General features: G+C 31.2%; 1 protein-coding gene across 1 annotated transcript in view; it reads right to left on the reverse strand.

Moving 5' to 3' along the window:
* The window catches only part of LOC106687952 (uncharacterized), a 79254-nt gene extending 61698 nt beyond the window's left edge, over positions 1–17556 (reverse strand). The window contains exon 1 of the mRNA XM_067048295.1: positions 17463–17556. Coding sequence (XP_066904396.1) covers positions 17463–17556 — 94 coding nt within the window. The remainder of the gene's footprint in view (positions 1–17462) is intronic.
* Positions 17557–18075: the final 519 nt, after the last annotated feature.

Genomic DNA, 18075 nt, shown 5'->3' on the forward strand with positions numbered 1-18075 from the left:
TTTCAAGAACTATTTGACCTCTATTAGCAATCAAATTAAAGCTAGTTTTTTCTTGAAGAAGTTTGTCGGGGGTGCGGTCAGCAAAGAACAACATAAATAAACAAAACCATATTTATTTTTTTTTTTTTAAATAAAATAATTTTATATAAAGGAAACCTTCCAAAGAAAAATGCAAAAAGGTAATTATATGAAATCAAATGAAAAATAGTTTTTTTTATTCTGGAACTAGGTGAATATTGACTAATTAGAAATTGTTGTTTTGACCTGGGCAGAATAGCCTGCATGGAGTTTGAGTTTTTAAATTATATAATTCCAAAATTGTATTAAGTGGATTGTCCCTAAGGATGGCCGGATTGGCCGAAACGTCGGACTTAATAAGAAAAATAAAAGGTTTTGAGACTAAAATGGATAGACATTAAATTATTTATTTTAAAAATAGTTTATACTGTTTATCTTCGGAGGAATTGTAGTTTTTATGATATTTTCCAAAATAAATTCACAAAATGTCATTTTCTAGTTGTTTAGATACAATTTTTGTAAATACCATATAAAACTACTACTCTTACGAAGATAAATGTAATAAGCTACTTCATAGTAAATTTAACTAGCTTTAATTTGAGTGCTAATAGATATCTGTACGTCTCATGGTTTTTAATATATAGGTTTCTCAAAATAATTTCACTAACTACTGTTTTTTTTTAGTGCATTCTTTAAGAAATGTTGTAATTTAAAAACTATATCTCAGAAACTATTGAACGTAAATGAGTTTTTTAGGCCTCATATTTTAGCTTATTTACTCTTCTTTGAATGATGTTCTATAACGTTTTCTGGAGTTGTTGATAGTTTTAGAGATATACAGATCCGATTGAAAAATTAATTTCTTTTGAGTTTTGAAGCAGCTGCAATTTTTATTCTCGCTACCTATACTTGGCAGACTCATTAATTATAAACAGATGAAAAATCTGAGTTTTTAAAACTAGAATTAAACATTAATCCTGTATATTAATTAAACCATATATGATTATCTGAATAGATTGATAATAATATTATCATTATTAAAAAAAAATCTATGTAGTCAAATAGTAAGAGGTTAAGGGGTGAACATACATAGAAGGTAACCAACTCTGTGTATCACAGCTTTGCTTGAATTGTGGCACCTCTGACAAAAAAAACAAAACATATATTTTATTTTATTTGACGTATTCTAGAGATTCTACCGTAGAGTGGGCTTAGTTTTTGACAGTCCTAATTGCTTTTAGGCAGTCAATAGACAGTAGTAAAGAAAGAAATCCGTTCTACGGTAAGGTTTTCGGAACATGTCTATTTCAAAATAAAACGAAAACTCCCTATGTTGTCAGATGTGCTAATAATAATAAAAATAATTTATTTATTTGTTTATTGAGCCACCGCATTAAAAATAGAGTTGACTTGTAAAATATATAATTGTGGTTATTTTACAAAAATATTGAGTTAAAAATCATCTATATAAACTAATGAAAAACAATATACCCAAACTGGGTTATCTAAAAAAAAAGAAAACCAAATCGTCACGACATAATACAGAAACTATAGAACCTATTGTGAAGATTGGTATCCAGCTCTAAGCATAAGGTTTTGGGTTACATATATAAAAAGAAGTTAGATATTCAATCGTGGGGGTACAGGCTCGACTGAAATTCATACAACTGAATTGGCTAATATCGCTTAGTTTCAGCATACATACTTTCTCATCATTCGTTTCTTTGTCATTGATATATTATTCCAAGTAAACCACAATGGCTCCTATTTATCACTCTATTCTCAGTCCACAGGTGTTCTTCAAGGTAGTATCCTTGGTCCCATCCTCTACACCGTCTATACAGCTGACATTCCAACCAATCCTAACACTATCCTCACCACATGTGTGCTCTCTGTTAATAATAACCCATAAATTGTATCCCAAAATCACATATCAATCTCCAATCCCATATCACAGCCCTCGAAGAATGGTGTCGAACTTGGAGGATTAAGAAAAATTCCAACAAATCACTTTTACCCTTCGTCGTAAACCTACTGACTGCCCTACAGTTTCATTTAATGATGTTACTCTTACCCCTGTCGAACAGATCCACTACCTTGGACTACGTTTGGAAAAACGATTAATCTGGAATCCTCACTCAAGACTGAAAAGAGAGGAAACTGCTGGTCGATTTCGACTATTACAGCACTTACTAGACAAACGGTCTAAACTTCCAACACATTACAAAAGACTGTAATAAGGCCAATCTGGACATATGGAGTGGAGCTTTGGAGTTTCACTAAACCTTCGAATTCTCGTATTCAATCCTTATAATCCAAAATCCTTCGTAAAATCCTCAATGCTCCTTAATTTATCACAAATAAAATCATATATAAAGACTTTAATGTTCCCTATGTAACCGATCTAGCCCGAACCAGATACCACTCCTTCCATTATAAACTCCTTAACCACTCAAACCCCCTAGTTTCTAACCTTGCATCCTGTTCCATTCCTAACAATCTTCCGAGGTGCCTGAAAAGAAGGTGGCCAGCTAATGTAAAATGTCATTAGAGTGCTACCAATGGGTAATTTCTCTACACGCCGGTAACACTCCAATTTAACTTTGATCAGATTTACTAAAAGTATTGTAATGTACAGTTTCGGCATGGATCGGTTTTGGGTTCCTTGCGTGGCAGTTTGTTAAAAAATGGAAACAACCTACAAAGCTTCTGTGGGACCAGAGTATTTTTTAGTGAACGGACTCTAAGAGTAATCGCATATTTACCGGAGGGTCGGAGTTGAGAAATTATTCTCAAATAAGCTATAGGAAAACTGATTTTTAGGTAGCTTTGAGGAGCATCCATTTTAATGAAGACCCTACCGTACCACGGGTTATAGATCCATTCTCGTAATAACAAGAGGTCTTTATCCTTGAAAAATTCCCTGTATCTATCTCACATTCTAATTTCGATACATACTAGATCATTGTATAGTATTACATAGGGTCAAACATTCCGAAGCTCTTCAGTAGTTTTCCAATTCGCGTTACCCAATTATATTGTAAGCTCAACTGGTTGTTACTGCCTAGCTGCAGTAGCTTTAAATAACATTGTTTCACGAAGCGAGTACAACTCATGTTAAGTATTTTGATTAGCCAGGACAGAGTTTGCATTAAAACGTGGTTCCCACAGGAATGGGTGCCACTTCTAGTCTTACCATAAAGTGCGGGATGTTTCGTTGCAAATAAAGTAGTCGCTTGTAGTACCTAGCTTGTATATTTTCCAATTCCTCTATATGCTTCGTGGAGTGAATAGAGTGCACCCTATGCAGTTATATCCTCTACAACTCAACATAATCGACTTGTAAACTTTCTGTCTGGCATCCTACGAGATTAGTTTAGTCTTCGCGCTGGTACTTGGTACCACACAGATGTGTGAGTTACTTTTAGGTACTATATGCTTCATTGCACGGTTAAAGTCCTGATGATTCAGGTATTTCTTCAACTACCTAGAAATATGTATTTTGTCTCTTTTAGGCCTGCCCCTATAGGTTTTTTAACAATTTATCGCTTTTGGGCCTATTGACAATGATCAAAGTGAAGACGTGCCATTATCTACTATTCAAAACAACAATATATTTTTAGGTTGTGTTTTTTTTAAATAGGATTTATATTTTATTACTAAATAGCAATCAAAAAGGACTCCTATCCCTGTTTTATTCTATATCTATATAAATTTCACAATATTGTAACGTTTCGGTCTATTCTATTTGCCATCTTCACCATAGTCAACAAAATAGCTAGATTTAAATATACTCCAGGAAGTATTTATTAGATTTTATTTATATTTCTGAGCTATTTATTAACTTCCATTTTCATTGAAACAGTATAAATCTGGAGTATATAAATTAATGGTCTCACGATGTAGAGGTTTCAGAGATGAGGGTTATCAGCCCTCGCCCTCCTTGTCAGGTTGAGAGGCGGCCTCCTCAGAGTCTACTGACCTGGTCACCATCCGAGGCGGCTTCTTAGGAGAGGGGACCCTAGGGTATGTAATGTATATGATAGTACAAGAGCCCAAGAGAAGAAAAAAGTCAGTTATCACAACCCAATTATTGATTACGTTAATGAAAACTATGTAAAATTACTACTAGAAATTGATGAGCCTGCCAAGTATAGGTAGAGGGAATAAAAACTGGTAGCTGTTTCAAAGAGATAAAAAAAAACTAATTTTTCATTCGGAGCTCTATATCTTAAAAAGCACAATAGGAACAGCACAAAAAACCTAAGAGAACGTCATTTAAAGAAGAGTTAATTTGCTAAAATATGAGCCCTAATAGAGCTATTTACGTTAAATAGTTTTGGAATGTTGTATATACATAAAAATGTTGTATGAGGCTTTCAGTACGTCTCATACAAAATTTTTATGAAATAGCTATATCTCCAAAACTATTTAACGTACAGATGTCTATTAACGCTCAAATTAAAGCTAGTTTAATGAGCTATAAAGTAGTTTATGATGTTTATCTTCATAATAGTAATGGTTTACTTGAAATATGCCAAAATAAGTTGTTCGGACCAATTTTCATTAGCCAAATTTATATTCATATGTGAATATCATAAAAACTACTACTCCTACAAAGATAAGTGTCATAAACTGCTTTATAGTAAGTTAAATTTCCTTTATTTTGAGTGTTGGCAGACATATGTGCGTCTTATGGATCTAGAGATATATTTTTTCAAAAATCCAACATTTTATACGAACAACTAGAAATTAACATTTTGTGAGTTTATTTTGTCAAATATCATAAAAACTACTACTCATACAAAGATGAACATTATTGAATATTGTATAGTAAATTTAACTATCATTTTTTTGAGTCCTGGAAGATATCTTTACCTCCAATGGTTTCTGAAATAAATGTATTCATTTAGACATCTGTATATCACATAGTTCCTGAGATATAGATTTCTCAAAATAAATTAATCAACTACTAATCTTTCAGTAGATTTTTAAGAAATTTTGCTTTTTAAAAAGCTATATCTACTATTGGACGTAAATAGCTCTTATAAGGGCTAATATTTCAGAAAATTTACTCTTCTTTCAATAATATTCTCTTAGGTTTTCTAGTTGTTGTTGTCTGGGACTTAAGGGCGTAAAACCCTAAGGTCATCAACGCCCATCCAGGTTTTCTAGTATTATTAGATTTTAAGATATAGAGCTTCGAATGAAAAATCAATGTTTTTTTAAGGTTTTGAAACAGCCGCCATTTTTTATTCTCCCTACCTATACTTGGCGGACTCATCAATTTTGACTAGTAATTATACATAGTTTTCGTTAAAGTAATCAAAAATTGGTGTGAGATAACTGCCTTTTTTTCTTCCCGGCTCTTGTACTATGGCCTTTATCTGTAGTGTGGGGGTGTGTGTAGTGTATATAGTGTGCTCTGAATGAATGCCAGTATACTGTTCCCCCAACCTAGAGGCCCAGTGGCTGTCTGCAGTCTAACGATTGGGCGATGGGATCTCCACCTCCTTGCGTCTACTTAAGTCCGAAATTGGAATGCAGCAGCCATCGTAGGGTTGTAGCGATTACTGATAGATAGATGTAAATGAATATTATATCAGTATATATGTATATATATACATTGATACAATTTTTCTTGACTATTAATGATATATATTTTTGTGGATCTTAATAGTACAAGAGCTGGGGCGAAAAATATACAGTTATTTCACACCAGTTTTAGATTGCTTTAATGAAACCTATGTATAATTAATAATCTAAATTGATGAGTCTGCAAAATGTAAGTAGAAAAAATAAAAAATGGTGGCTGTTTCAAAACGATAAAAAAAAAATTAATTTTCGTTTAAATCTCTACATCTTTAAAACTACAAATAACACTAAAAAACCTAAGAGAACATTATTTAAAGTAGAGTAAATTATATAAGAGTAGAGAGATATATTAGCACAATATTTCTACGTTCCATTTTAATATTTGGTGATTTATATCTTATTTCTCGTATGGTATAGCCCTAAACCTTAATGCTCGTAGGGAGTAATGGAACAATGATCTAAGACAACCCTCCCTGAACTCTGGCCCGAATATAAGTGAATCACCAAATACATTAGCTACAAAATACTGGCTCCTGAGGACTAAAAATCAGCAGAAAATGTCCCATTTTGAGTATTTATTAACGCCATTTGATACTGGACCATAAATTGGCCTACCTTAGTCCCCTCCTTCATCGCCACAAACAACCGCCCCCCCCCCTCCCTCTTCTGCTTCTGTAATTCTACTGACTCAGCTTATGGCTTCGTCATAAATTATGATGGGGCTCCAGCTGCAATATTATACATAGATAAGAGTCTAAGTTATAAACTTACTAACTTTACTACTAGGCAGAAATAATATAAACATACTTTAATTATAAACAACCATATATTTATTTTTAAACAATAAATGTATTTAAAAAAAAAAAAAGAAAAGACGATTTACCTGCTGAAACTAATAAATAAATAATAAATTAGATTTCTAGAGATCAATTATTATTGATTTATTTTCCGTAATTAATAGAAAAAAAACAATAGTTTTATAATAATATGACGAAACAAAGAAATTAAAATAACAGACAAGGACTGCCTAGATAGAGAACAGTACGGAAAAAAATTGAAATAAATAAATGTACGAGGAGAAGATGGTTCGGGGGTCAAAATGAAGCACAATTAAGTTGGTGTAACCTATTTAATTGTTCCAACGTTTCGGCTAGAGTTTCTAGCTTAACAATATTTTACAAATATATTTCCGACTCTGTACAGATTCAATAATAATTGTTTCTAAAAATAATCATTGTGCATATTTTCTAAAAGCAATTTTTTTCCAGTGGGCTCTGGTACTTTAGATGTATCTATCGTACGAAAGCATATTAGTACCTTTTTAAAGTAAAATTTAATGTAAATTTCCCAAAGTCTGAGTGGTAATATAGTTCTTTATGTTAAGTAGGTTCCAACATATAGTTTTTCAAATATCGACATTTATTTCTAGATAGCGAAAAATCAAAATTATTTGAATTTATTTTGAGGAATTTTGTGTAACTGTTTCAAAAACCAGTTTTATGTATCTAGTGTTATCCAATGAAAAAAAAAAACATTTATTAAATAAATCAAAAATTCGTATCCATTTTTGTCTCAACACTTTATTTTTCACCAGTCCAACGTTTCGGCCATTCTAGCCATCCTCAAGGACATCTTCAATATGAATTCTCACCTCACATCAAAATTTAAAATTTGTTTTGCAGGCTATTCTGCCCAGGTCATTTTCTTTATTATAAGTTAAAAGCCTATTTTTAAAATTGCAAATCATTAATATTAAATTTTTCTTATATAAGATTATCCACAATTAATACACTACCATATAACAAACCATTTATGATGTTATATTTAGATAAATGGTTTGTTATATGGTAGTGTATTAATTGTGGATAATCTTATATAAGAAAAAATAAATATTAATTATTTTCAATTTTAAAAAATAGGCTTTGAACTTATAATAAAGAAAATGACCTGGGCAGAATAGCCTGCAAAACAAATTTTAAATTTTGATGTGAGGTGAGAATTCATATTGAAGATGTCCTTGAGGATGGCTAGAATGGCCGAAACGTTGGACTGGTGAAAAATAAAGTGTTGAGACAAAAATGGATACGAATTTTTGATTTATTTAATAAATAATTACCTTGTCTCAAGAAATTGAAATAATATATTTAAAAAAAAATGTTTAACTACTTTTCGGTGGATTTAACTAGCTTAAATTTGATCGCTAGTTGATATATTTATGTATAATAACGTAAAATCAACATTTTGAGAATTTAATCCTTCGAGAAATTGTGACAAGTCGTACATCAACCAATACTATTTAAGGATCAGGGGGTTTAAGGCTCAGAAGTTTATTACTACCTACTTTATTATTATTAAGGTTAAGAAATCTTAATTGTAAAATATAAGAAATTAGGTTAATAAATTAATTACGATTTCCAGTCATATTCCTCTCAACATTCGCCTGGTATAATGCATTTGAAATGGATAGTGTAAGGATACTTCTCTCAGGAACAACATTTTATTTCTAATTTATTTTTTCTATTACAAAAGACTGATCTACATGTAAGGCCTATCTGGACATACGGAGTTGAGCTTTGGGGCTCCACTAAACCATCAAATTCCTCCAGAATCCAATCCTTACAGTCCAAAATCCTTCGTAAAATCCTTAATGCTCCTTACTTTGTCACAAATCAAGTCATCCATCAGGACCTCAATATTCCATATGTTGCCGATTGGGCCAGAACCAGATACCGTTCCTTCCATAATAAACTTCTCAACCACCCAAATCCACTTGTTTCTAACCTGGCTTCTCCTTCATTACCTAATAATCCTCCTAGGCGTCTGAAAAGAAGAGAGCCTCGAGATCTTCTCCTCTAGAAATGTTATTGGAGTTCTATCAGTGGGTAGATTTTCCACATGTTTTTATCATGTCACTATGTCACCTACAGAAAATTTACTTGTTGTATATATGTGTATACAGTTGTAAATAACAATAAATAAATTATTAAAAAAAAAAAAAATATATTTTTTCTGATTTCCTTTGAAAAAATGGAATAAATACAATTGAGATAATTAAAAAAAATAGTTTTTAGATTATCTCAACAATATTTTACAAATATATTTCTGACGCTGTACTAATTCAATAGTAATTGTTTCTAAGAACAATCATTGTGCATATTTTCTGAAAAAAAATTCATTAGTGAATTAATCAACTTTTTGCATCTCAAAAATAATATTATCTATAAAGCAACATAATAAATTAAAAATTGATAGCTGGGTTTCACAGGCGTTGATTTTATTGCTTTGAAAATTAGAATATGGATAGAGGATGAAAATAGCCGTAATTAAAAATATCCAGCATCTTATGCTCTTAAATAATTTAATAGGCACTCAAAAAGCACTCGGGAATGCCATTAACCAGTTCTCATCAAGTCCTTCAGGCTTTCGAGAGCTGTCTATTTGAAAGCTGACTCATACTCGACTCTCGAGAGTCTCTCACGGGGTCACCTTGCAACTATTGATTATAATAGAGATAGTGCAAGAGCCCAAGAGGAGATATGCATAATTATTTAATACTTTAATGAAAATTTCATTTTTTGAGACAGAATTGATGTCACTGTCGATCAACAAACAAAATCTTTATTCAGTTTAATAATAAAAAAAAAAAAAAAAGATACTGACATGTAAATAGACTTTACCAGAAGTTCCTAATCATTTTTTGGTGAAAGAACCCTTTTCGTACTTGTAGGAAAACGGCAAACCCCTACATTATCATTTGATACAAATGAATTCATTCTTTCATGCTTAAAGGACGAGTTGACTAGGACAAATTTCGTAATGATTTGGAAAACAAACTGGACTTAAAAACTCCACTTAAAACTAAACATGACCTTGACGAAGCAATAAAAACTTCACAGACTCTGTAAGAATTTGTATATACGACAACACGACGACCTGTAAAATTAATAATACCATACGTACTAACTTGCCACAGCACATTCGTATCTTGCTAAAGGAAAAACGCAGAGCAAGAGCGAAGTGTCACAGGACTGGATAACCAACAGATAAACATTGACAAACAAACTCAAAACAGAACTTAAAATTTGAAAAAAAAAAATGTAACTAACTTAACTCAAAACCTCACGATTACTGATAAATCTATATGGACGGCCACTAAGAAGCTTCTTAACTTTAAATTAAAAATTTAATCACCCTCTTCTTACTGAATCACAAACATGGACAAAATCGGACGATGGAAAAACTTAGGTATTCGGTCAGAACTTTTCAAAAACATTTGACCAACACCCTGCCATTCTTAATCCATTACAAATTTTAAAAGCCCACAATGTTTTAAGCTCAATAATAAATTTGTGGTAAAATATTAACAGCCAAATTTAACTTAATCTATATATCTGTCTTCACTTCAAATGTCGTAATAAATGAATCAATTTTATATTTTAAATTTAAACCCATTACAAAAGACTGATCTACATGACTATTATAAGGCCTATCTGGACATACGGAGTTGAGCTTTGGCGCTCCACTGAACCATCAAATTCCTCCCGAATCCAATCCTTACAGTTCAAAATCCTTCATAAAATCCTTAATGCTCCTTACTTTGTCATCCATCAGGACCTCAATGTTCCATATGTTGCCGATTTGGCCAGGACCGGGTACCATTCCTTCCATGATAAACTTCTCAATCACCCAAATCCACTTGTTTCTAACCTGGCTTCTCCTTCATTGCGTAATAATCCTCCTAGGCGTCTGAAAAGAAGATGCCCTCGAGATCTTCTCCTCTAGAAATGTTATTGGATTTCTATCAATGGGTAGATTCTCGACATGTTTGTATCAAGTCACTATGTCACCTACAGCAAAGTTACTTGTTGTACATATTTGTATACAGTTGTAAATAACAATAAATAAATTCTTTCATCCCCTCCCTTACTGTCCTCTACCAAAACATCTCCTGGAATAATCACATTGCTCAAATCCATAACTTTACTCCAACCATTCCTATGGTTCCGTGATTCCATTCCTCAGAACACCCGTCAGCTCCTAGTAACACCAGATCCCAATCGATTGATTTATATATGCCCTTCTATAGAACCGCCTTCTTTAACAAATACTCGTCATACGTGCAACCTCCTTCTGGAATTTTCTTCCCATCTCCATTCGCCAGTCCTCATCTATTCTTTCCTTTAAACAACACCTATACCTCCACTTATTGTATAACCAAACCTCCGCAGCATTATAACCAAATAAATAGGTATATATTAATTAGCATTATAAACAGTAGTTTATAGTAGTTAAAAATAATAATGTATGAACCATGTATTTATTCTTAGGAGGCATATGTCTCAGAATAAAATTAATTTTTCATTTCATTTCATGGAGTGCCAAATATCATTCTTTTAAGTAAAAGCTAAGAAAGGCAGGGGTTTACCCCTTTGGCATTTATACCAAAAACGGGGAGAAAAATGAAGAAAATCTCTGATGGTAAGGTTCAATACTATGTTGAATTGACGTGAAATTAAACGGAGCCCCTGCGTGTGTGTGTGTGTGTGGAACACAAGGGTTCCGCGAAGCTTCAGTTGCGAACAATTGAACTCTGCATAGATACACTATACATGGACAATACAACAGGTAAGGTAAATAGTCTTTGGCTGCTAGATATTGAACTATTCAAGGTACACTCCAGCGGCAGTTCATTTAAAATTAATAAGTCAGTCATGTATAGTTAGGAGAAATAAAAAATTGCGTTTGAAAACGTTAAAAATATAATTTTTCATTCGGAGCTCCATATTGTTAAATCAATTATCATTTACATTCAATAGTCCCCGAGATACATTTTTTTAAAGCAACATTTTATGAAAAATATACAAAAAGTCAATAGTTAGTGGATTTATTGTGGGAAATCTTATAGTACAAGAACCGGGAAGACAAAAAATGCAGTTATCTCACCAATGTTTGATTACTTTAATGAAAGCTATGTATAATTAATAGTCAAAATTGATGAATCTGCCAAGTATAGTTAGGAGAAATAACCTTAAAAAACACTGATTTTTCATTTGGAGTTCTATATCTTAAAAACTACCAACAACACAAAAAAACATAAGAGAACCTTATTTAAAGAAGAGTAAATTTGCTGAAATATTAACCCTAATAAAAGAATTATTTACGTCCAATAGTTCTCGAGATAGAGCTTTTTAAAAAGCAAATTTCTTAAATCCCTAAAAATTTCTACTGAAAGATTAGTAGTTAGTTAATTTATTTTGAGAAATCGAATAAATCACGAACTATGTGACGTACAGATGTCTATTAGCACTCAAATTAAAGGTAGTATAATGGACTATAAAGAAGTGTATTACCTTTACCTTCGTAGGAGTAGTAGTTTTCACTATATATGCTAAAATAAATTGATTTATAGTTGTTCGGGCAATAAGTTTGATTTATGAAAAACTTCATATCAGAAACCATTGGACGTAGAGATGTCTGCCAGCGCTCAGATTAAAGCTAGTTAAATTTACTACAAAATAGGTAATAAAGTTTATCTTTGTAGGAGTAGTAGTTTTTATGATATTTGACAAAATGAACTCACAAAATGTTAATTTCTAGTTGTTCTTATAAAATGATGGATTTTTGAAAAAATATATCACTAGATCCATAAAACGCACATATGTCTGCCAACAGTCAAAATAAAAGAAATTTAACTTTCTATAAAGTAGTTCATGACACTTATCTTCGTAGGGGCAGTAGTTTTTATGATATGTACATATGAATATAAATTTGGCAAATGAAAATTTGTCCGAACAACTATAAATCAATTTATTTTAGCAAATTTCATGTAAATTATTACTCCTACGAAGATAAATATCATAAACTACTTTATAGCTTATTAAACTAGCTTTAATTTGAGTGCTAATAGAGATCTGTACGCCAAATGGTTTTGGAGATATAAAGTTTTCAAAATAAATTCACTAACTACTGATCTTTCAGTATGTCCCATACAACATTTTTATGAAATGTTGCTTTTAAAAAGCTATATCTCGAAAACTATTTAACGTAAATAACTCTATCAGGGCTCATATTTTAGAAAATTTACTGTTCTTTAAATGACGTTCATTTAGGTTCCCATTTAACCAACCCGAACTTCCCATTCACTACAAAAAATTATTGTACACTATGATAATCAGACCAATTTGGACATATGGAATTGCGCTCTGAAGCTCTTCCAAACCATCAAATTCCTTCCGCATCCAATCCTTACAATCCAAAATCCTACGTAAAATCCTTGATGTTTCTTATTACGTAACAAATAAACTCATCCACAAAGACCTTAACATTCCATACGTTGCAGATTTGGCTCAAAACAAATATACGTCTTTTCATTCCAAACTCTTTACCCATCCATTAGTTCTTAATATCTTATCCTTAACAATCCCTGATAATCCTTCCCAAGATTTTCCAGTGTTTGAAACATTTCACATATTTACTTATTATTTTTATAATTTTGTACAGTTGTAAATTACATTAAATAAATAAAAAAAGGATTAAGAAAGCGTAATTGTTAAATATAAGAAATTAGGTTAATAAATTATGAAAAAAATTAATTTTAATTAAAGTAATTACGATTTCCAGTCGTATTCCTTTCCTCATTCGCTTCTCATAATGCATTTGAAATGCAGTAAAAAAGATTCCATCCACTATTGTTACCTAACCCCATATATCATACACTGTACTCCTATGGGGCTTACAGGAAATAAACATATTTTACCTTAAAGTACTACTACCTTAAAATGCTCTTCAGATAATAAAAGGATCTGAGTTCTATCGTGCACATATATTTTTATGCCAAGTGAATGTATTGTTATTGCTTACGTGACAATAAAAGATAGGTTAAAAAAAATAGGTTTAATTCATTTTTATCATATATTAGATTATTATTTTATTTTTCGCATGTTTAGTGTAAGTTGGAATTATATGATTGAATTTTCAACTATTTAGTAAGTTAACACTATTTTCTTTATTTTTTTGGTTTTGTCCATTTCGTCCGGATAATTAATATTTATTTACTTAATGCTCGTAATTTGTGGCAGGTGCATTAATTCTGTTCAATAAACATTATAAGAAAAAAAATCATTTAAACTTTTTTGAGGTTAATGACTTCCATTTTTGAATGAATTATTTATTAATTATTCATGACATTGTACAACGTTTCAGGACCACTGTCCCATATTCATGCACTTTAAAACCTATAACAATAATAAAATTAACATAACACCTATCTTCATCCTTATTTATTTTAATTTATACAATAATAATCACCTCATGATTTCATATGGGAAATCATGTCAACCATTTGTGCATCTTCACTACTCCTTAGCACAGCCATCACTCTACATTTCTTACTACCTCTTTGGACCTTATCTCTTGTCCAGTGTGCTTTTTGAGATAAGGTCCTAGAAGATGCATAAATGGTTGACATGATTTCCCATTGTATAAATTAAAATAGATAAGGATGAAGATAGGTGTTATGTTAGTTTTATTGTTGTTATAGGTTTTAAAGTGCATGAATATGGGACAGTGGTCCCGAAACGTTGTACAATGTCATGAATAATTAATAAATAATTCATTAAAAATGGAAGTCATTAACCTCAAAAAATGTTAAATGAATTGACTAACCAAACTTCCTAGAGAGATAATCCAAAGAAAAAAGAATATTGGTAGAAAGTTGATATTGATTTTGTTCAAGCCTATATTTTTAAGTGAACACTATTATAAAAACTTATTTTAATTTTACATTAAGTAAGTTTTAAGCGAAACGATTTTAAGATATAAAGTTTGTGTTTATAATCGATGCAAACCTAAGCGGAGGAAACTGTGTGGAAAGTTGTAGTTAAGGTACGGAGGGAGGAAGGGGGGTATAAGAAATGTGATAAAACAGGGAATTAATTTAAGTTTCATTTTAATGTCGGCCCTGACTGTGTTGATAAGGAAAACAAATAGGCTTTAGAGTCCCTTTCACATTTATGTCCTTACAAAGTTTGAGTAGCTCTCTCGTTTTTGCTTCGTTTTCGGGGGACAGGCGAAATTTTCGGTCTGATAAATTATACGAAGAAAGATCCTTAAAGGTATTAACATTAATCAGATAATAGTTGTTCAATGTTATGATTGAAAAATATAAAGCTACGTAGCCCAAATAACGCTTGTAGCGGCAAACCAATTAAATTAATGAAACTTTGATGGAAAATTAATATTTTTTAAGGTGTTGAAACAACCGCCATTTTTTATTCCCCCTAGCTATACTTGGCAGCCTCATCAGTTTTGACTAGTAATTATACAAAGTTTTCACTAAAGTAATCAAAAATTGGGGTGAGATAACTGCCTTTTATTTCCTCTTGGGCTCTTGTACTATCAGAATAAATCTAGTGAATTGTGCTATAAAGCTACTTACAACGATTGCCTTCGTAAGAGTAGTAGTTTTCATGATTTTCATTGAAATATATTGATTTCTAGTTGTTTGAAAAAAAATTGTTTGCAAAATTTATATTCATTTCCATATATTATAATACCTATCACCCCTACAAAAGATACACATTAGAATCTAGTTTATAGTATATTAAACTATTTAAATTTGATCACTATTGGACATCTGTACATTCAATGGTCCCGAAGATATAGTTTTTCTTAAATCAAAAATATTGTCCGAACTAAAAATCAAAATCTTGTAAATTTATTTTGGAAAATACCCTAAGAGTAGTAGTTTATTCCCTACGAAGATACATATTATAAACTACACTATAGTTCATTTAACGAGTTGAATTTGAGGATTAATTCACTAACTACTGATTTTTCATTATATATTTCAATGTTGCTTGAACAATCTTGAAAAAAAAACTATCTCGGGGACTTTACAGGGAGCATAAACAGCTGTACTAGGACTCATATTTTAGAAAATTTACTCTAATTTGAATAACGTTTTATTAGGCTTTCTATTTTTATAAGTTGTAGTAAGAAAATAAGCTCCAAAAGAATAATAAAATTGTTTGCAATGATTTGAAACAGTCGCACCCTAACTATACTTGTGAGACTCATCAATTTTTACTGTATGGCTTATACGTAGTTTTAATTAAGGCAATAACTTGGGGTGAAATAACGGACTTTTTTTCAGCGGGCTCTTGTACTTTAGATGTACCTTTCGTACGAAAGCATATTAGTACATTTTTAAAGTCAAATTTAATACAAATCCCCCAAAATCTGAGTGCTAATAGTGTTCTTCATGTTAAGTAGGTTTAACATACAATTTTTCAGAAATCGACATTTATTTCTAGATAGCGAAAAATCAATAACAAACCAAACTGAATTTTTTTATTTTTTATTTATTGTAATTCACAACTGTATAAAAATATATACAACAAGTAAATTTGCTGTAGGTGACATATTGAAATGATACAAACATGTGAAGAATCTACCCATTGATAGATATCCAATAACATAACTGATAGTTTAAAAATATTTTTTGGAAATATATATATATATTTATTAATAACTAAGAAGCATAGCAATTAGAACCTGTTCAACAATTTATGAAAAATATTTAAACAAATCTTTTTTTTTTTTCAAAATTCATATTTAAAATAAAGTTGTGTCCTCGCTGTTAATAATAACCCTTTAATTGCATACCAAACTCTTCAATCCCATATCACAGCCCTCAAAGAATGGTGTCGTAATTGGAGGATTAAATTAAATTCCAACAAATCCCATCAAATTACCTTTACCTGACGTCGTAAACCTACTGACTGCCCTACAGTATACTTCAATAATGTTGCACTTACCCCTGTTGAACAGATCTGCTACCTTGGACTACATCTGGACAAACGAATAGCCTGGAATCCTCAAACAAGACTGAATGGACAAGAAACAGCACCTCAAGATCGACTATTACAGCACTTACTAGACAAACGGTCCAAATTTCCAATTCATTACAAAAGACTGATTTACATGACAATTATAAGGCCTATTTGGACATACGGATTTGAGCTTTGGGGCTCCACTAAACCTTCGAATTCCTCTCGTATCCAATCCTTACAATCCAAAATCCTTCGTAAAATCCTAAATGCTCCCTACTTTGTCACAAATCAAATCATCCACAATGACCTTAATGTTCCATTTGTAACCGATCTAGCCCTAACCAGATATCAATCCTTCCAATAGAAACTCCCTAATCACTCAAACCCATTAGATTCTAATCTTGCTTCCTCTTTCATTCCGGACAATCCTCCGAGGCGTCTGAAAAGAAGATGGCCTCTAGACCTTATGTTGTAAAAATGTTTTTAGAGTGCTAAAAATGGGTAGTTTTTCTACATGCTTCTACCATACCATACCATACCATGATTTCCTCATATTTACTTGATGTATTTAAATACAGTTATAAATATCAATAAATCAATTTTAAAAAATAAATAAAGTTCTGTGTAGTGGAATTTTGTTTTTATCTAAAACGTTGTTACATTTTAAAACTTGAATGTTGTTAATGAGTATTGATTTCATTTGACATTTTTGAGTTAATCTGTGTGATATTAATGGTATTGGGGCTAAACATATCTAATACAGAACCTAGGAGGTACCAAGTGTCCCTAAGTAATAAAATTGGGACATGGTATTAGTAATGTGCGTAAACACATCTAATACTGAACCTAATAATTTAACCTCGAAGGAATATCAAATGTATTCAAAGAATTCAATAAGAATTACTGATAAAAAGTTTCAATAACATTGAAACCCATATCCACTTTTCTTTCAAACAAGAAATAATTTTACAAATAAAAAACAAAGAATAGAATAAGAACTATTTATTAAATACTAACCTGCTTCTCGAGATAGTAGTTCAGTGTTTTCCCTGGATGTTGTATTGACAGTGATGTTATGTTCGACAGCCCGACAGTCAGCACGTAGCGCCATCTCTCTGCAACAGGAGTAATTCATTAAATATATATTTTTATTTGTTTCTTAAGAAGTTAAATTCACTTTAAAAATCTTATTTTAATTATTATTTTTACTTTAAAGCTATATTAGCGATAAAACTATTGAAATGGTATATTGGCACAAGAATCTAAACATTCTTAATTTTATTTATAATCTTAATATTTTCTTGAGACTGGTAAATTTTTTAAAAATAAATAATTCAAATTTTATCCATTATAGTCTCAAAACCGTTTATTTCTCTTCTAAGTCCGATGTTTCGGCCAATCCGGCCATCTTCAGGGACAATCTACTACAAAATAGCTTTTATTACATGTATGATCCTACAAACATTTCAAAATACTTAACATTATTATTTATAATTTACCTAACATCTAAAAAAATTAGAAAAGATTGTTGTAAAAAAGAATAATTATGGGAACTTGGATGGTCCTTTTCTGTCCTGGAGGATATTAACTTGTCAAAAATACTTTTTATTGCTGTTCCTTTGTTATTTGA

Source organism: Halyomorpha halys, unplaced genomic scaffold (assembly GCF_000696795.3).
Source record: "Halyomorpha halys isolate HHAL.00 unplaced genomic scaffold, Hhal_1.1 Scaffold1033.1, whole genome shotgun sequence".
Lineage (NCBI taxonomy): Eukaryota > Metazoa > Arthropoda > Insecta > Hemiptera > Pentatomidae > Halyomorpha > Halyomorpha halys.